At 41.0% G+C, this 20,488-nt stretch overlaps 1 protein-coding gene across 1 annotated transcript in view; it reads left to right on the top strand.

The window, feature by feature from the left end:
- The window catches only part of LOC101880005 (neural-cadherin-like), a 57,569-nt gene that overhangs the window by 33,487 nt on the left and 3,594 nt on the right, over nucleotides 1-20,488 (top strand). The window contains 13 exon segments of the mRNA XM_034073042.1: nucleotides 189-282; nucleotides 1,376-1,560; nucleotides 1,813-2,042; nucleotides 5,841-6,118; nucleotides 7,001-7,215; nucleotides 10,924-11,051; nucleotides 12,205-12,332; nucleotides 13,607-13,730; nucleotides 14,285-14,465; nucleotides 15,351-15,517; nucleotides 16,195-16,459; nucleotides 17,985-18,165; nucleotides 19,150-19,394. Coding sequence (XP_033928933.1) covers nucleotides 189-282; nucleotides 1,376-1,560; nucleotides 1,813-2,042; nucleotides 5,841-6,118; nucleotides 7,001-7,215; nucleotides 10,924-11,051; nucleotides 12,205-12,332; nucleotides 13,607-13,730; nucleotides 14,285-14,465; nucleotides 15,351-15,517; nucleotides 16,195-16,459; nucleotides 17,985-18,165; nucleotides 19,150-19,394 — 2,421 coding nt within the window.

The following is a 20,488-nucleotide window of genomic DNA, read 5'->3' as shown; positions in this document are numbered from 1 at the left end:
GCTCACGTTTCCAGAACTGGCAGAAACAATATGACAGGCTATGCATTATTTTAAGAATCTTGGATCGTAACCGTTACCAAATTGAGCAGGAATCTGAAAATAGTAAATGCAGTAATGAATGTGGCAGAATATAAAGTGCACTGAAAAGCATAAATTCACTGCAGATTTATTATAATTTATCTCAACAGGAAAATGGTCAACAGCAGTGCTTGGGGAAGTGTTTGCACCAGATCAAGATGACTGGGACAATAAAACATTTCTCTCTGAAGGAAAAATGCTGAAGTGAGGATTGTACTTGTGTCAAAAAGAGTAATATTTATGCTTATGTAATTATTTTGTTCACTCTGTATTTCTCCATGTACTGGACGTGCATAAAGCCAGGGTTATTGAGTGTATTAAGGAATGTATCTCCGAATGCTCTTTTTTAATTGGGTAACTAGCTATTAAGAAATTAATGCAGGAAATATTGTTTTCAAGAGAATGCAGGATCACACCATGATGTTGATTTTTAGTCAGGTGTCATCATTAATTTATTTGAAAATGTGCATTCTATGAGATCAGATTTAAAAATAGGCAGATTTTTTAATACTTGCTTTCAAATGTTAGAGTTAGTAGAATACAAATCCCAAATGTAAAAGTCAGAATGGAATAATTTCATCAAATTTGGAGGGGAATTTGGTCATCTCCTTTAATGGCTAAACTTACAATTGCCTGTGAAGACCATGACTCAGATTACTGGAGTTTTTTTCTGTCAATGAAGATGTTGAATTGGATCCCTAATACCTACTTATATATTATTTGTTCATATCATCAAGTGAGATGGCATATAGCATAATAGTATGCTGTTTGAAATACAGAAAGTGGATGTGAATATCAGTGTGAATTGTTGTGTCTGCTGTAAGAGCTTAAGAGCTTTATGTAGCCCAAAAATAGAATGCTTACTTTCTGCCTGTCAGCAGCCCCTGGATCTGCTTCCATGTTAAGAAGTTATTGTTCTGCAGTAGTGATCATGGAAGAGTTCCATCATTACTGATTACTTTGAGGTGGCAAATGAAGATAGTATCAGAGATTTCATACAGAGCCTATCCTGTTCCAGATGGATGATTATGCTGTACCCCATGGTTCCACTCCACACAGCTTTCATTCAAGTCTGGGAAAGTCTGGGGTTTGGGAATGGCAGAAACATCTTTTTATAAACTACAGATTGTCATTTCTGAATCTAAGTGTTTCTGGTTCTTTTCTGCTGTTGTTTGATATCCACATAAGTTTTGATCCTATAACTTTCATAGTAACATTTAAGGCCTTCTAAATAATGAATAAAGTAAGTGCTCAGTTTTGTTTTATTAAAGGTTCCTAATTAAAGGTTTATATCTAGATCTTTCAGATTAAATCAGAAGACTGGTTCTTTGATGATGGTGGATAACACTCCTCAAGGAATGTACAACTTAAAAGTTAGGGTTTCTGATGGAGTTTGTCCTGATGTTATATCTACAGTACAAATCCATGTTGAAGAGCTGGAAAATGAAGCTATACAAAACTCAGCAGCTGTGCATCTGTCAGGTTAGTATTATTTGCTGGTGAGAGTTAGTTGTTAGTATTATTTGCTGCTTCTATAACTGAATGTTTATATGTATGTACTCATGTACTATGTATATGTATGTATTCAGTACTACTACTGAATGTAGATGGTGTTATGTCAATACTTAATTTACTTATCACCATAGGGAACTTCCCAGTATGTTTCAGTATGGTTAAATAAGAAATTGAGAAACTAACCTGTGGTCTCCCAGCATTTCATGTTTTCAAACTCAGATATCACAGCAGAAGAGTTCATAAGGAGAGATGAACATGGCAAAACGAGATATGGCAAGTTCAAGGAATTACTAGCAAAGATTTTACTCACTAAGTCCAGTGATGTCGTGGTCTTCAGTGTGATGAACATTGATGGAAAAGAGATAGATGTAAGATTTGCAGTCCGTGATGGCTCATCCTATTACAGACCTGAGAAACTGCATGCAGAGATGGCAGCATTTAAAACCAAGGTATATTCTCTAGGGTTATTGCGTGTCTGTCTAATTCACCCAGATACTGTGTGGGATATATATCCCAAACCTCATTGGAAGAATATGCAACATCTACAGATGAGGGCTTTTTTCTTCAGTCAGGACAAAAACACTTCTTAGGCTAGCACTTAATTCAAGCTTTCTCCCTTTTCCTTAGTCCCATACATACAGTTATAATACAGTTGCACTAGCTTCTTTTTCAATAAGTATAACCATGTTTTAGTCAAAGATGTTTCTCCATTCCTATAATGGTACAGTTGCCTGTGTTTTCTCCAGTCAGTGTTTCATTGTGTAATCCATCAGAGTTTTGAATATGAAATCAGAATACCTAGAAGCCAAAGTGGTACTGTAGTACAGAGAATGTCTTGAAAATGACAGCTTTTTGGATGTTCCAGGTGCTGATGGAAATACCCAAAGCATCAACTTGTGGTTAGACGCTTAGAGTAGAGGCTTGATACCACCCAGATGGAAATCCTGTTTTAGAAAGAGATGGCACTCCGTATTAAAAACCCTGCTGGAAGGAACATGCAGGTTGGAGGAACAGTTACAACAGATCAGTGAGATGGAGTCAACCAATTTTGCGATTGTATTTAACTCACCAAAAGACAAATTTAAATACAAAGTGACACCCTCCCCCAACTTTTTTTTCCTGTTATAATGGGAAAGGGGTTCTTGAATATAAGCTGTTTTCTTCACCCTCCAGGTGTACCCTAACTGTCCTACTCATTTACTGGATACTGCATGTCCTCTAACTCAGTTAGCCAGACACTACACCAATCTATCTTGGCCCCACTTCTGTTTTTTGTAGTTCTTCGAATCTTAGTTTTGCTGAAGGCCTGCAGCTGTTGATGAATAGACACTAAAGCTGCTGCCTTGCACAAGGGCAAGATGCCACTGCTCTGCCTGTAACTTTCCATGGACAAGGCAGTAGTTTATGTAATTTGTGTAAGTACAGACATGTAGTTTGTAATTTTTTGGATATATTTGGGTTTAATACCAGTCTTATTCAACATCTTTGTTGGTGACATGGACAGTGGGATCGAGTGCACACTCAGCAAGTTTGCTGATGACACCAAGCTGTGTGGTCCAGTTGATACGCTAGAGGGAAGGAATGCCATCCAGAGGGACCTTGCACGCTTGTGAGGTGGGCTGATGCCAACCTCATGAAGTTTAACCATGAGAAGTGCAAGGTCCTACACCTGGATCAGAGCAATCTCAGGCACAGCTACAGGTTGGGCAGAGAAGAGGTTCATTGCAGCCCTGCAGAGAGGGACTTGGGGGTGTTGGTCAATGAGAAAATGAGCATGAGCCAGCTTCAGTGTGCGCTCACAGCCCAGAAAGCCAACTGTATCCTGGACTGCATCAAAAGCAGTGTGACCAGCAGGTCGAAGGAGGTGATCCTGCCCCTCTACTCTGCTCTTGTGAGACCTCACTTGGAGCATTGTGTGCAGTTCTGGTGTCCTCAACACAGAAAGGATATGGAACTGTTGGAACAAGTCCAGAGGAGGGCCACGAGGATGATCAGGGGACTGGAGCACCTCCTGTATGAAGATAGGCTGAGAAAGTTGGGGCTGTTCAGCCTGGAGAAGAGAAGGCTGCGTGGAGACCTCATAGCAGCCTTCCAGTATCTGAAGGGGATTATAGGGATGCTGGGGATGGACTCTTCATTAGGGACAGTAGAGATAGGACAAGGGGTGATGGGTTTAAATTTAAACAGGGGAAGTTTAGATTGGACATAAGGAAGAATTTCTTTACGGTTGGGGTGGTGAGGCACTGGAATGGGTTGCCAAGGAAGTTGTGAATGCTCCATCCCTGGTAGTGTTCAAGGCCAGGTTGGACAGAGTCTTTCGTGACATGGTTTAGTGTGAGGTGTCCCTGCCCATGGCAGGGGGGTTGGAACTAGAAGATCTTAGGGTCCTTTTCAACCCTAACTATTCTATGATTCTAGGATAATACGTGGTACATCTTATGAAGGATTTTTCCTGAAGAGACAGCAGCACTTGACACTGGTGTGAATATGGTAGGGTCAGCTGATTCTGGGAACCAAGCTGAAATATCTTAACTTGCCACCTGCCTACATCTTGATGTATCTTCAGTAGTTGTGTGGATTTTGAGACTCATCAGAATAACCAAGTAGGAAATGGCAGAGACAGGACAAGAAGCATAATGACTGCTTCTGTTGCATATTTATTGAATTACTGAAAAAATAATGCAGAAAACAGATTTCAAATATTCTATGCCATAATGTATGGCAGGTGAATTCATCAAAGTGGTAACAATGGGATTGCTTCACATATTTTAATGAAAAATATGTTTGTATTAATTGTATATCACCTTTCAATATTTAATGAATAGCTTTAGTGAGTAATCACCAATAATTTACAGAAAACCAATCGTAGCTGGAGAAATTCTCTGTTAGTTTTTGTACATATATTTACCTATAAATACTGAAAACAGGTAATTAGCACTGGAATTATTCATTGAATTGCTAAATAAATAATATGTTTGCATTACCTCCTTGGGATATAGCTTTATAACAACTGTTTTTATTTAGCAAGAAAATAATCCATCCTAATTCCGTGCTGGAGCCAAGGTTGCTTATGTACACTTTTTTTCTGTAATGGTATTATATAGCTATCTAAATGTACGTGATGGACTATCCACTAATGGTAATAGATGTGGGCAGCGGGCACCAGGCTACATTGACAGGATGCCTCATATCGTTATAAAGTATATTTTATGCCTTTGGGGACATGTTTTTCAATACAAATTAGGATATTTGAGGCTGTGGTGAAATTGATTATAAAGGTCAAAGTTCTTACAGTGGTGAATTGAGATAACTGTATGAGTGGAAAAAACAGGAGTGCTTTAGTATTTATGTATTTGTTTTCATAATTTCAAAGCTAATTTTGAAGATATTTATGATTTGAAAAAAAAAACCCAAACCCCAAAACCCAAACCACCCCTAATACTAAATGTATAAATAGAGTCTGAGTCTGATCTACTGTTAGTTTTACATTTGTATACCTCAGTGTATACCTCTGTGACAGTAGTGAGAGCTCTTGGTATTTGGCTATTTGGGCTTTCAGGTTCAACCCCAATTAATGATAAAAGCAATGAACTAGCAAAAGGGATACTAGAATAACTAGAATAAGATACCATATCCAGCTGACTTGTTTCAGACAGTCTGACTTTAAATGTAAGTTTATAGGTTACAATCAGGAACCAGTAGAGAGAATCCTAATTGCTACAAAGTCATGATGTCAGGCGCTGCCTGTGGACATTGTTATTGAAAGCAGCTCAGCTCTGCATTCTTCCGTGGCTGTGTTCTTCTGTGTGAGAGAAGGTAAGAAATAATACCTGGGTGTAACTCATGAGGAAGAATTTTTATCCTGGCTTGAGCTAAAACATGCTATCATGGTGCAGGGAAATGTGACACAGACATCACAGCTCGGAAGGTGGAGTCTCAAATGTTCTCAGAGCTTTGATCTTTGGAAATAACGTTAGTTGGCCAGTACAGATTTAACATGCTCACAGGCAGTCATATCAGTGAATAAGTTTTTAGGAAATACTGCTATTGTATTTTTTTTTAATTTTCCCTGTATTTTGCAAATAATTTCTTTTGCCTTTATACTTAGGAATGTTACTAATTAACACTCAAGAAACTAAAGCATTCCATGAAGTCTGTGATGGCTTAGACTTTTGAGAAATGAAGGAGTACCTAAAAGCCTTTGTTGCGATGAGACTGGCAATGTGTTAAACTCTATTTTCTCCTAGGTCCAGTCAGCTTTACAGCTGAGCATTTCACAGATCGATGTAGATGAATGTAGGAGTGCAAACTGCAGCGAGGGCAGCGGCTGCACAAACTACCTTGCTGTGAGTGACATCCCAACAATGGTGGATACGGGAAGTGTGTCATTTGTGTCAGTGAAAACCACCACCAATGCAGTCTGCACCTGCTCAGCTCGGGACCGAGTTCATTACTCCTGTTCCTCCTACCCTCAAAGCCCTTGTCTCAATGGTGGGGAGTGTATTGACACTTTGAATGGTTACAGGTGAGGAAAATTGTACTGCAGGTTCTCATGCCTCTTTTTCTTTCTGTTTTCAATGTGTTGAGTGGTGTTTACTAACAAATCATAATGTCCTTCTGACTGCAGGAGAAGTGAAAAAACCCACTAGTGCACTGGGGAGTAAACCTAGTGACAATAGGGTCTTTACTAATGGCCCAGTAACAGTGCTTTAGTCCTGATATGAGTGTACATAGCATGTGAGTAAGAAAAAAAAAAACCTGGGGAAAACCAGTGGTATGATTAATGTGTCATTTTTTAAAAGCACCTAATTCAGCATAAAGGAATGGGAAGTACGCTTTGGTTTGGCTGGTTGGTTGGTTGTTTTTCTTTTCCAGAAGAGTAATAACAAAGGCAAATATCAGTGGTGATAGCAGGGATGTAGGGGGAGTGAAATGTAGTATAAACATGGGAAATAAAAAGCTTAGAAAAACATTAGATAGGAAACTTGCTTTATTGTAGCATCAGTTGCTGTGCACCAGTTTTCATTTAGCAAAATTATACTGGTTTATTCTAGCTAGGACTTAACCTCCCTGAGTTTTCTCTGTAATACACTGACCAATTGATCTTTGGTATTCTGTGTTAATTACTTACCTAGGGAAATAATTCATGGTTCTCCGAAACATGGCCTCAAAAATGCCTTTTTTTTTTTTTCAAATGGAGACAGTGTAGTGGATCAATATACTTTGTATCCTTTCAGTATTTTAATGATTGCCAAGCACCCTTGAGACTGCTGAAGTCTTTATTATTTCACTGCTTTTTTTTTTTAACTGGGATTTAAGGGCTACATTTGTTGCATATAAAGCAAGCAAACAAAGAAGTTTGAACAGTGGGGAATTTTGACTATTTGTTTTGTTTGTGCTCGTTCAGATGTCTTTGTCCTGCTTCATTTCATGGACCAGACTGCCAGCAGACAAAGCACAGTTTCCATGGAAATGGTTATGCATGGTTTCATCCCATCAGGCCTTGTTTTGAAAGCTCACTCTCTCTTGAGTTTATTACCATGGTTCCAGATGGACTTTTACTATATAGTGGTCCTTTATCAAGTCCAGAACCTGGGACTACAGAAAACTTCATTGCAATAGGTACTTCTGCAAAAGTGTGTGCAAAAATTGAATGTCTTTTGGGAATGGGCTTCCTGTGAGGAGTGTAGTAGTTAGAGTATGAATTCTGTCTTTCCATCTTGTGAGAAAATGTATTTTCTGGTTTCAGAATTTTTTGAAACAAGTCCTACTACATCTTTCTTCTTTGATATCCATTTCTGTAGCCTATGGTCCATTGCTGAGTTGTAGAAGTCAAGGGGAGAACAAAATAGACAGATATATATATATATATGTATGTATATATATATATATACTCCCCCAGGAAAAGTGTAGTGCTATGAAGGAATTTAGGGACATTGAAGATGGGTATTATATGATTAATGCAGTCTTAGTCACATGTGGTTCTTACCTAGTTTTGTGAGAAAAGAAATCAACCGCTTTCAGTCTCGGTGCCTTTTTGCATGACCTTAAGATCATCTAGTTCCAACCCCCCCTGCCATGAGCAGGGACACCTCACACTAAACCATGTCACGAAAGACTCTGTCCAACCTGGCCTTGAACACTACCAGGGATGGAGCATTCACAACTTCCTTGGCAACCCATTCCAGTACCTCACCACCCCAACCGTAAAGAAATTCTTCCTTATGTCCAATCTAAACTTCCCCTGTTTAAATTTAAACCCATCACCCCTTGTCCTATCTCTACTGTCCCTAATGAAGAGCCCATCCCCAGCATCCCTATAACCCCCTTCAGATACTGGAAGGTTGCTGTGAGGTCTCCACGCAGCCTTCTCTTCTCCAGGCTGAACAGCCCCAGCTTTCTCAGCCTGTCTTCATACGGAGGTGCTCCAGTCCCCTGATCAATCTCGTGGCCCTCCTCTGGACTTGTTCCAACAGTTCCATATCCTTTCTGTGTTGAGGACACCAGAACTGCACACAATGCTCCAAGTGAGGTCTCACAAGAGCAGAGTAGAGGGGCAGGATCACCTCCTTCGACCTGCTGCACTGAATTTCCTTTTTGCCCAACCTGTAGCTGTGCCTGGGATTGCTCCCACCCAGGTGTAGGACCTTGCACTTGGCATGGTTAAACTTCATGAGGTTGGCATCAGCCCACCTCACAAGCGTGCCAAGGTCCCTCTGGATGGCATTCCTTCCCTCTAGCGTATCAATCTGACCACACAGCTTGGTGTCATCAGCAAACTTGCTGAGTGTGCACTCGATCCCACTGTCCATGTCACCAACAAAGATGTTGAAGAAGACCGGTGCCAACACCAATCCCTGAGGGTCATCACTCGTTACTGGTCTCCAGCTGGATATTGCTGAGCCATTGACCACAACTCTTTGCATGTGGCCGTCCAGCCTGTTCTTTATTCACCGAGTGGTCCACCTATCAAATTGATGTCTCTCCAATTTAGAGACAAGGATGTTGTGTGGGACAGTGTTGAATGCTTTGCTCAAGTCCAGGTAGATGACATCAACTGCTCTACCCCTGTCCATCAGTTCCGTAGTGCCATTACGGAAGGCCACCAAATTGGTCAGGCAGGATTACCCCTTAGTGAAGCCCTGCTGGCTGTCACCAAGCACCTTGTTGTTTTTCATGTGCCACAGCATGCTTTCCAGGAGAATCTGCTCCAAGATTTTGCCAGGCACAGGGGTGACACTGGCTGGTCTGTAACAGATCCCCACAGTAATGTCCCCCATCTCTGTTCTCCCTTTAACCCTGACCCACAAACTCTCTGTTGACTGATCACCTGTACCTAGACAGAGTTCCATACTCTCCAGCGTATTCATAACATAAATGGCAACTCCCCCTCCCCACCTGCCAGACCTGTCTTTTCTAAAGAGCCTGTAACCTTGCATTCCAACACTCCAGTCATAGGAGCCATCCCACAATGTTTCTGTGATACCTATTATGTCATAGCCCCGTAAATGTGCATGCATCTCTAACTCCTCTTGTTTGTTCCCCACACTATGGGTGTTTGCATAGAGGCATCTGAGCCGAATGAAGCTGGCTCCTTGGCTGAGTGGCTAGGATATCTCTACATTGCTCAGAGTATTTATTATAGGTGCTGGCAACTGACTGGGTGTGTTGGGATGGAATGATGCTTCCCTCCCCCAACACATCTAGTTTAAAGCATCCTTAACCAGTCTGGTGAACCTCCTACCAAAACCACTCTTCCTCTTCATTGCCAGACCAGCTCCACTAGCCCCAGGTAAACCTGGCCTCCTAAATTGAACCCCATGTTCTAGATCCCCAAACCCCTGACAATGGCACCACCCTTCTAACCATTTATTAACCTGTCCAATCCTCCTGGCCTTTTTAAGGTCCTCCCCTTTATCCTGGAGAATTGATGAAAAGACTATCTGAGCTCCAGAGCCCCAGACCACCTCTCCCAGGGCCCTGTAGACCTTCTTCATGTTCTCTGGGCTACTGCTATCCCTAGCACCCACATGGACCATGAGAAGTGGGTAATAGTCAGTGGGAGTTACTAGAGCAGGCAGCCTCTCTGCAACATCCCTGATCCGTGCCCCAGGTAGGCAACACACCTCCCTTGAGACTGGGTCAGGCTGACAGATGAGTGCCTCTGCTCCTTTCAAAGCAGAGTTCCCTACTACTATGACCTGTTGCTTTCTCCTGGCAGCACCAGTGGAGATCTTCTTTAGCAGTGCACCAGCCGGTTGTTTCTGGTGCAAGTGCACTTCCTCATCAGTCCCCTGCAGGACAGCAAAGTGGTTCTGGGTGGGTACAGCAGACTTAGGAGGCAGCCCCTTGCTTTTAATTGCTCTCTTCCTCCTTTTTTTTTTTTTTTTTTTTTGTTACTAATTCCCAGCTCTATGGGTTACCGGCCTCTTTCTTTCCTCCATGAGCTGGACAGGAAGCTTGAGGCCCTTGCACAGTTTGGGCCAGGAGCAAGCAGTCCTGCTTCTTCTCAGCTTCCCTGACATCTTGCAGCCTCTTGGCAGCGTCCCGCAGCTCAGTCCCTCCTGCAGGAGGACCTGCACCAGGGAGCAGCGAGTGCAGCCCTGCCCATTGGGCACGCTCCCCTCACCAGACCAGTGCAGGCACTCTCCACACTCCGAGCTCTGCTCTGCAGCCTCCCCTCTCATCAGCTCTGTCTGGTGCCTACGCTGGGCACCGCCGGGGCAGCCAGGGCATTGCTCCCAGCCCGGGCCTTGGGCATACGGTGAGCGCTCACCATCCGGCGCCAACTGCCTCGGCCGCGCTCCCTGGGGCAGGTTTCACTCAGTCAGGGCTGGTCCCGCTCCTCCTGGCTCCGCCCCTGTGAGTCCCTGCTCCCGTCAGCTGAGCTGCCGGCTCCCGGGAACTGCTGTCGAGGAGTTGAAGCTCCCGCGGGGGCTCTCGCTGCTCTGAGTTGAGGCTCCTGGGCGCTGATCTCCCCCCCCCCCCGCTCCGGTGCTGAAGGCGTCCTCTCTCGAGCTGCTCACCTCAGCAATTCAACAGTTTATTGTGCTAATTGTTTTAGAGCACTGCAAACTTGCAGGTTGCTCATCAGGAATTAGTTTCAGTGTTTTGATGGAGAAGTGGCACAGTCTGAAGCATAGAAATAAATACTATGTTCAGTGAGTATTTCTGCATGATAGAGGTCATAGAATATAATTCTAGCTATTTCTGTAGGGAACCCCACTTTAGGTAAATAACCACTAAATCACTGCATTCACTAACTGCTAACATATCCAAAATGGAAGGATTCCCATAACTGAATTTAATTTCTTGTTCATTTTGTATTAGAGCTCTCCAGTGGCATTCCTGTCCTGAAGATGAGCCATGGCTCAGGTTTTGTGACAATGAAGTTTCCAAGTCACCTGAATGTAGCAGACAAAAAGTGGCATCAACTGGAAGTCAGAACTAGTGGTCAGGTCAGCTATTTGATTCCCACTCCTCACCTCCCCCTCTGCCTGCATCACGATGTTTGTATTTCCAGTAGCATTTATTTCCTTTTTGTTGTGGTTTAAACCAAGTCCCCCAACTCCCAGAGAGTTAGGAAGGAGAATCCAAGGAATGTAGCCCCCACGGATTGAGATAAGAACGGTTTAATAGCTAAGGCATTACACAATAATAATGATACAGCCAATAACAAGTGAAAAGAATACAACACCCCACCAGCCACCGACCCATAACTCACTCCACCCTGCCTGGCCGAGCACCGCGTGCTACCTCCTCCATTTTCCTCCAGAGCTCCCCCCATCCAGCTCTCTCTCCCAGTTACATCCTGGGTATCACATGCTATGGTATGGAATACCTCATTGGCTAGCCTGGGTCAGGTGTCCTGTCTCTCCTTCCTTCTGGCCTCCCCTCCTCCCCGGCAGAGCACGTGCTCAGAAAAGGCCTTGAACAAAAACACCTTCAAAACTTGCTCACTATCAAGCAACTGTTCGCGGCCCAGAACTCAAAACACAGCACTGCACCAGCTACAAGAAGGAGAAAAAATGACTGCTATGGCTGAACCCATGACACTTGTGCAAAACCAGAAGTATAGAAAAAAACGGACTGCGTAATTATATGTTTTATTCTGTGCTTGTAGATTTGATGAATAATACAAGCATTGGGAAGACAGCATTGTCAATTCCAAATCTGCCAATGTCGTGATCCATATTTTGGGATCAAAGGAATCTTTTTCCTGTTTTCTAAGCTTTGCAGCCCATGTGGAATGTGCATAAAGGCTTAGTTGCAATTTGCACAATGTATACTTTCAGACAATGAAATTGATTACCTATGCACAAAAAGCAGATGATTGTTTATTTGCAAATGCAATTACAGTTTTTTGTGCAAGTGGTTGAACTACTCAGAAGCATAAATTGAATGCAGAATTAAGTGCCGCCTTTTGTTAAATTGTTCCGTTTTGGCTTTACTGCTTATTGCAAGGTGGAAAAGAGAACAGAAAAAAGCTCCAACCTTTTTTGCTTGATGGTGTGCAAAAAGAAAAAGAAGAAATGTCTTACTATTTTTATATCATATGCTTATTGAATCTTACATAAACTCTTAATTCAGTAATCCCATGTTTTGGTGCAGAATGTTAGATTCATTTTGGATCACTGCAGTGCAGCTGTTGTTTCGGAGATTGAAGGGGTAGGCAAATGGCTTTCCACTGAAGATCGTGCAAACTGTGAAGTCTTTAGGTCTGTTCCACGAAGAGAAAGGTAAATTTCTGGAGATTGACTGAAAGGCAGTTTATTCTAAGGCCTTTGAACATTTTACCTATCAAATTGAAGGCAAGTTATTAATGGCTGGGAGCCCTGAAAGCATTTCCTTTTCTCTAGTATCTTCTGGGTCAAGTGCGGACCTTAGAGCACTAATCAGATTTTAAGGAACCTGGGTAGTGAAGGAATGCTAAATAACAATGGCAGAACACTGGCTAATACTGGAACTTTTGTGGGTACCCTGTGCCATCTTGTTCCCACAGGATTTCTCACTTTATTTGGGCCTCAGGTAGAGTCCTGGGTCCAGTTTGTGTACCTCGGTGCAGGATGGCTGTGTACTAGGTGGACTTAGTCCTGAGAGCAATGAGTGAAATCAGCTTATCTTGAGAATAAGACTTACCACGAATGAAAGGATTGAGTTCACTTAACAGCAAGAAGGGAAAACTGAGGAGAGATATGATAGATGTCAGTGTATGTAAAAGAATGCTACAAAGAGGATTTAGATGATCTCTTCTGTACAGGGCCTTGAGTTATGGTGAGGAATATTTAGGCTATATTTTAGGGAAACCTTTGTACTAGTAAAGATACTTGAGCTGTGAAATAGATAGTCCCAGAAAGTGGGCTCATTACCACTGGGATTAAGCCTTGTCATCAGATGTGTGGAAGCTTCCTGGTCATGAAAGGAGCACACAAAAAAGGAAAAAAATATAAGAACAAATGAAAACAAAAAATGGAGTTGATAACTCAGGGAAAAAACTTTTCGAGGACTAAAATAAATGGACTTCTTTGGCTCAGAGAGATAACTGGGAGATGTTGCATGCCCTGGACATATCTATTGTACCTTTTAGACCATGGTGGCCCAGCTTTTAGGTTTCTGGCCTTTATCTGGCCTTTATCATAAACAATTTTTTGTTGTATTATTCCTGTAGTATAGGATGAATGGGCATGCATAGGAGCACTTGAAGGAGAATATGGTATCTGGAATATCACAGCTGTTCCTGACCTGAACACAAATGTACCTGAATTGTAAAAGTTAAAATGCCACAGGCTTTACGTTTAAAAGCCCCTTTATCTTCCCCTTTATTTTAAAGGGCCAGCTAATGATCACTGGCTTACTGTATTTCAGAGAAAGAAGATAAAATAGTTGCATTATTTTATTATTTTATAAAGCCTTTATTGTTTGGAAATGCAGAATAGATGTTCCTTATGCCATAATGCCATGATGTTTGAAGATAAATTCACATCTATTTTTATTATTCATATGACTTTTAAAGGTATTTGAATGTGAACCACGTTCTACAGCTGGGTGGTGTAAAGGAATCGTTACCATATTCCTACCCACAGCTGCTACACAAACACTTTTCTGGTTGTTTACGCAATTTCATCGTGGATACTCAGGTATGAGAACTGAAACATTTTGCTTTAGCAAAGGACTAAACTTCTTTATTCAATTTTTGGGACATCTGTGTTGTACCTGAAACTTTTGCTTCCATTCACTTATTCAATGCCTGTGTGCATCAGTGTAAAATACAAGAAAATTCTGGATTTTTGTGTCATATTAGAGTAACTATCTTGAAAAAATATTTTTCAATTATAAACAGATACATCTGTGAGCCAAAAACAGTGCTTTTGTTTATCCGCTACTACATGCAGCTGTCTTCCAAGCTTCTTTGCACATTCAGGGAACTTGTGAATGGCAATTGTATAATGGTATATTTATGCCAGCTGTCTGCTTTGTTAGAAAGTATTAGGGTTTTTTTGCTTTCGTAGGCAGTTTATTCAAAAGCAAAATGTGGTCTTGATAAAGTAAGTTGAAATCTGAATATCAAAAAGCAAACTTGGCATCTTAAGCAGTGCAGATGAAGAACAGACTGTTACTTGGTAAGCTCTTTCTGTTTAAAAATGAAATGTGTTTCTTTAATATTTTGGTATTGTATGATTTTCTCTTAAAGGTATATGACCTTCAGTCTCCTGCAGAGTCCCTGAACAGCTTCCCTGGCTGCACACTTACGGATGGGGGCTGTGAAACCATGGGGTCTTTGTCCTGTGGTGTTCATGGGAGGTGTCTTGGAGACTGGGACTCATTTGCTTGTCACTGTTTTCCGGGTTACTATGGCTATCAATGTGATAAAGGTGAAGTCTTCTTCTGTTATGTTATTGATAGGCTGGTAAATTTTACAATACAGAAAACTTGGAATGTTTGCAGGTAGTGATTGCTGAGGTGGCTTGTGATGTTTACACTGTGTAAAGCCATGTTTCAGTATAGTTGCCTGCCATTTTTAACAGTTTCCTTTCTAATTCCCTTTGAGAAATTGCTTTCCAGTATCAGATCAGTTCTTTAGTCCTGAGGGTGTATGTGCAGTAACTGTACAATCGAGATTGCATGACAAAAGAATTCTGGAAAAATCATTTGTTTTCATGACAGTTTTTAGAATTTACATTTGTTTATACTTTCAGAAACATCTAATAACCTAAAATTTAAATGTGAGTGTGACACTACCCTTTAGTGTGCGGAATTAGAGCTATGCAACTGGAATTAGAAATTATGGCTCTTTTGGTGTCTGGAAGAGACTGTTGGCAGAAGGATGTGTGGTGTTGGTATAGTAGGATCTTACCTTTAGCCCTTATGGAGCCAAAATTTGTGGCAAAAATACAACTATTAAATACCAGATTGTGAAAATTGGTTGCGGTACTTAACACTTTGCAGTCAATTCTTTTGTCTTGGTCAAAGCTTCTGCCTTCCTGCTATCATCCTGAGTGAGCACTGTAAGGAGGAGCATCAGCAGGATCAGTTCAGGAGGGAGATCACCTCTTTAGAGAGGAGGATAAAGTCGGAAAGTGACTGTTGTGGAAATAGATAAATGAGCATATCCTGACAGAAAATTTATGTTTTGTGGATCCATGCTGTGCATTACAATTTTTTCTTTTACTTTCATATCTTACTATGAAAATAATGTAAACATTAATATTTTCTTCTCCTCGCAAAATGGTTTAAAGGTCTTTGTCTTGTATTTTTAGTTGCCAATGAATATACATTTGGGCCAGGAAGTTACATTCGCTATCAGCTCCCCATCAGTGTGCCTGCCCGAAGGACACTGTTTGAAGCCATGATTAGGACACGGCAGCCTGATGGTGTCATCACAAGCATGTTGTCTCGAAATAAGGATGAATACATCACCCTGCAGGTGAGCAAGGTGTCCCAGACAGTGATAGCATAAAGTTAAATCAATGCTTGTGAATAGTTAGCCCAGAAAAACATTAGCTTAAGTTGGAAATAGAACCAAATACCTCATGCTAAGTAAAAAAAAAGGGAATTCATTTTATGGACACTTACAGACCTGAACCTCCACTTAAGATGTTAACCACACAACTGTTGTATCCCATTGGATTTCAAACAAATTTATTGCCAGTTATGTTGAAGTATAGTTTGCTAACCTGGTGTTCTCTTCAACCAAGGTCACAAGTGGCTGATTCTGCATAGTTTAGACTTTGCCAAAAACATGCCTGTAGCAGTTCTAGTGATGTCAGACTCTCAACATGACACCCTTTCCATGTTACACATATCACTGAATGAGTCACCTCTTCAGCTAAGCTGGTTTGAGTTGTCAGTGTACAGATGGTATACAGATTCTCAACCATTTGAAGAACCCTATAAATTGGTCCAATAGAGATGCAGGGTAAAATTACTCCAAGTGAATAACCAGTATTTAGGTTGTTTTTGTCCAGTGCATTATATGTATATTATACTCTATGTGCACTGCCAATATACCCTAAATTTAAACAAATTGATTGGAGTTACAGATCAATACAAAGTATCAAGTGTTGACTTTTCTTTCTTACTACTTTGTTAATTATCCACAAGGTTGTTCAGGGATTATTAGTGGTGTCATATAATCTGGGTGATGGAGACTATTCTGTAAGCCTTCCCTCCTACCACATTGATAATGGTGAATGGCATCATATCACACTGGAGAGAAATGAAAATGAATTTACTCTTCGCCTTTATGAAGGAGGTGGGAAGAGAGAAATTTGGAAAGCAGCAGGAATGTACAAAGAGATTGTGATTGACCCCAGCAGCTTGGTCCTTGGAAACACCCATCCGTTCAATCAAAACAGGAGTTTTCAAGGTGAGGAATTCTTGACCTTGCTGTTTAGAATATGCACTGTAAAAAAGGTTTATTGGTACCACGTGGACATGTTGTGAGAAGCTTTTCTGTTTATGTAGAGGCCAGAGTAAACAGATTTCTTTCATGACACTTTGTGAAAGGGAGACATAAACTGTTCTGACTATGAGAAAAGTACAGCAGGGAATTATGTGCAAATACTGGACTTGGAAATAACATGGTAACCTCTTCACATGCCTGTATGTAGAGTATTTGTAACTGGAGGTCTACAAGCTTCTCCCAGGTACTCTGTGAGTGGCTCACTGTTTTAGGCATGTAGAACTGGTGCATTGTATAATGCTATCCAGGCCATTCGGCACCTGTCCTTCCCTACCAAATACAGCTGTCCCTGTGCTGGAAGGAGTATTTTTATATGTGCGCTGAATAGCCCATGACAGATTGGTTTATTACCTTGATGCACTACCCTTTGTTTACTGGATTTTACCATCACTAGGTTGAGGCATTAACTACTATTAGAAATAGTTCATTGAATTAGAGCTAAGAATTAAAATTTTTGGCAACTGAGTGGACAAGGTCATGATGTCTGTTAAAAAGCAAATCCATTTTAAGCCTAGAAATTGAATGGTTACACAAGGAGAAATATAGAGAATTGTAAGATTAAGACACCCATAACAGCTTTTTACGCTGTCCTCAGTTGGAAGCTTCCCTTTCCCTAAAATCACAATACAAATAATGCATGGTTATGCAGCACATCTTTTGTACTGACAAGAAAGACACACACCATTACTTGGTTCCTGCCTATTATCTCTCACCCATGTCCTTCACCTCTTTAACCAGATTATAGTAAATCCATTTGAAACAAGGTGGTAATGTTTTCACCAGGCAAAAGTATTCCAGTGAATAACAAAAGTGGGAGGAGAAATCATATAAAATGTATATGCATTAAATAGAATAACAACTTACAGCATAAATGTATCACAGATTATGTAGAAAAAGATTGTTTTCTCTTGTTTCACTAGAAGTATTCTAATAACTAAAGTTTACGCTGAGAACGAAGGACCACATTTTGAATTTTTCTTATGGGAATGATAGCATTTGTTTTTAAGTAAATAAAGAAGTCAAATGGTTACATGATTATAATTTTAACTAGAACAATATTACACTTAAGCAGCTGAAACTTTAAGGTCTTTGAAGTTATAAAATATACGTAAATTCATAAAGATACATGCTTTTGTGCTGAGGCATCTTGTGCATACAAAATGACATGAAAATATATTGAAGGGGTACATGTTATTCTGTCTCAAACCCAGCAGACAGGGGCCTTCAGCAGCATTCAGTTCTTGTGGAAAACACTGGGAATTTTGGTCAAAACTTTTAACATTCAGTCAAAAAACTTACTTTGAACAATGTTATGAAAGTTCAGGTAAATTCAGTTCCTCTGTTAGACATGAACTGCCAAATCTTACAGCTGCTTCAGATCGTTCTTGCAGAATGGCTTTTAAAGCAATTTCTTTGTGCCTTGCCTCAGGATGTATGAAGGATGTCAGATTTAATGACTACAGAATCCCTCTGGACACTCACGTGAAGGAGCTGGTGTCAGTATTAAGTGCCCAAGGCGTCAAAGAAGGCTGTTCTTCAGAAGCTTGTAGGAATAACCCTTGTAACCAGGAATTTATTTGTATTGATTTGTGGATGATGCATGAATGCAGGTAATTGGTGCAGAAAACACAGGTAATAAAAACATGAGGCCCTCCAGTTGCAGGTGAGAAGGGGCTGATGCTGAAGAAGTGTGCAGCTGGAAGGCTGCCACTGGGAATCTCATCACCTCAGTAGAACCAGTGAAACACTTAAGCTAGATGCCTGCACAGGCACCGTGTTATTCAGAGAGCACTCTCCTTTTAGGAAGTACTCTTAGCTGATGTAAATCTGTGTTATCTCCACTGGTTCTGAACCGATTTCAGCTGCCTCTCTTAATGGACAATGTTTAAAGAATAACAGCAAGTCCAGAGTGTTTATAAACCCTGTAAACCCTGACAACCAGGAAAAAATGGTTTGTTACCTGCAGCAGAGCACTACCAAGGCTAGCTGTCTTGTGGAGCTCATGCTGTGCAATGTAGATGTGCTTTCTTTTTTAGTGTCCCACTCCTAACACTGTCTTAAACTCTGACCTCTGACCCCTCACTGGCCATTTGAGTTGCATCAGAAGCTTTGCATCATTAAGCAGGGTTCTTGTGTGTGTCTGCGGCTGGGGTTAGAACAATGCTAATTCAAGCGAGTTGTGCTGTGAAAACGTACATGTGAAGCATTAAGGACTCCACTGTCCACAGTATCAGAGTTGTCTGTAGGTGTAATTTTGTTCTGGAAATTCACTGTGATGGAAACACAAAGAACATGGCATAGCCCGTCGTGTTGAGACAGAACTGCAGACCCTAGTGCAGCTGTTTTTCACATGGGTAATCTGTCAGAACCCAGTGTAACTGAGTTTAGAAAACCTGCGGTTTAAAGTTGTGGAACCCATTGTTGTGTGACCACTTCAGAAATACTGCAGACCTGTAATTAGATTCTAAGTAACTTCCTTCTAGTAGCTACTTTAGGAACAGTATCATCAAATTCTGTTTTAAAATCTTAAATGCTGTCTTAAATGCCTACTTTTCTCCAAGTTTAATGGTTTCATTTTGCCTTTGTCTTTTTAGTTGCCCTCCAGGATACATGATCATGGAAAATGCCACTGGCAGACAATGTGTCCACACTGCGTGTGCTAAAAGACCCTGTAACTACGGCACCTGCATCTCACAGTCACCAACTGAGTTCCAGTGCCGCTGCCCTGATGGCTATACTGGACGCAACTGTGAAATCACACTGGCCGTCTTTCACAAGGATACAGGCCTGAGCTTTAGATCCATGTTTGCCATCTGCATTTGCTTTTTGGTGCTGTTAGGTAGTTATGGCAACTACATCTTGCATTACCTATGGTGAACTCATTTATCCATCTTGTCCTGAATAGTCTTCATCTCACCCTTAAACTGAAAAACTCAGTTTCCCACTGGAGACTTGACTCTGCCTTCATTTCTTTGCCATGCTCTCAGCTTCATCAGTAGCTTGTTTTTCATTCTGGTGTGCATATCTTGCTAAGTAAATCAACATTTGTGAGCTATGAGAAGTCTTTGCAGTTTTATTTTGTGCATGTTTTCACTTTATTGCTAAGGAAGTGTTCAGATGCCTAGTTGGAAGCAAATGTAATTGAAAAGCAAGGGTGGAAATTGCTACCAGATAAGCTTTGTTTAAAATACTACTGAGCATTAAACAGATTTGTCAGTCTAGGGGAAATACACTACTAGGAGTACACTTGGTCAAAGAATAACAGTCTCTTGCATCTTAACCAGTAGCGTCACAGCTCCTAACAAGCAGCTGCTTTTGGCTTCCTCAACCATTTTCAGATCTCAGAAAGAAGAAGAAGGACAAGGATCTCACAAGTGAGGAAGGATCACACCTTTGAGTCCTTGTTAATCAAATTCCATGAAAGCTTGCGTGGAAGATTTCTCTTGTGGCTTTTGCAATGTTAATTAAGTTTCATGAAGAAGCTGTAGTAAGAATATGAAGATGTATGTGGATTTTAAATCCATCTGTCTAGCTACCTGAAATACCATCATTGTCCTCAGCTCTGCTAGACACCATGTTTGCCATACAAATACAAACAGCAAAAGACATGGGAAGCCAAATACTTCCAAAGCTTTCAGAATCCCAGGTAGCTGAGGCTGATAATAGATTGCTATGTGACAGGAGGGATTCTTTTGCTGTGTCATAGCAGTTTTATTGTGAGCTTTGTGTTGCTGCCTGTGCTTGGCTGACTGAAAAAGCAAAAATATCTTCGACCTAATAATTCTAATTTTTCAGTTCCAAATTATAAGTAAAAATCAGTTGGTTTTAATGAAGTGATATGCATTGTTGTAAACATTTTAGTTGATGTGGTTAACAGTGGTATTATCACACAATTGTAACTTCAATTAAGAGAACTTTAATAAAATTTCTTGT

This window comes from Melopsittacus undulatus, chromosome Z (genome assembly GCF_012275295.1).
Source record: "Melopsittacus undulatus isolate bMelUnd1 chromosome Z, bMelUnd1.mat.Z, whole genome shotgun sequence".
Classification (NCBI taxonomy): Eukaryota; Metazoa; Chordata; class Aves; order Psittaciformes; family Psittaculidae; genus Melopsittacus; species Melopsittacus undulatus.
Note: the sequence above shows the minus strand (reverse complement) of the source record. Positions and strands in the feature narration are given on the sequence as shown.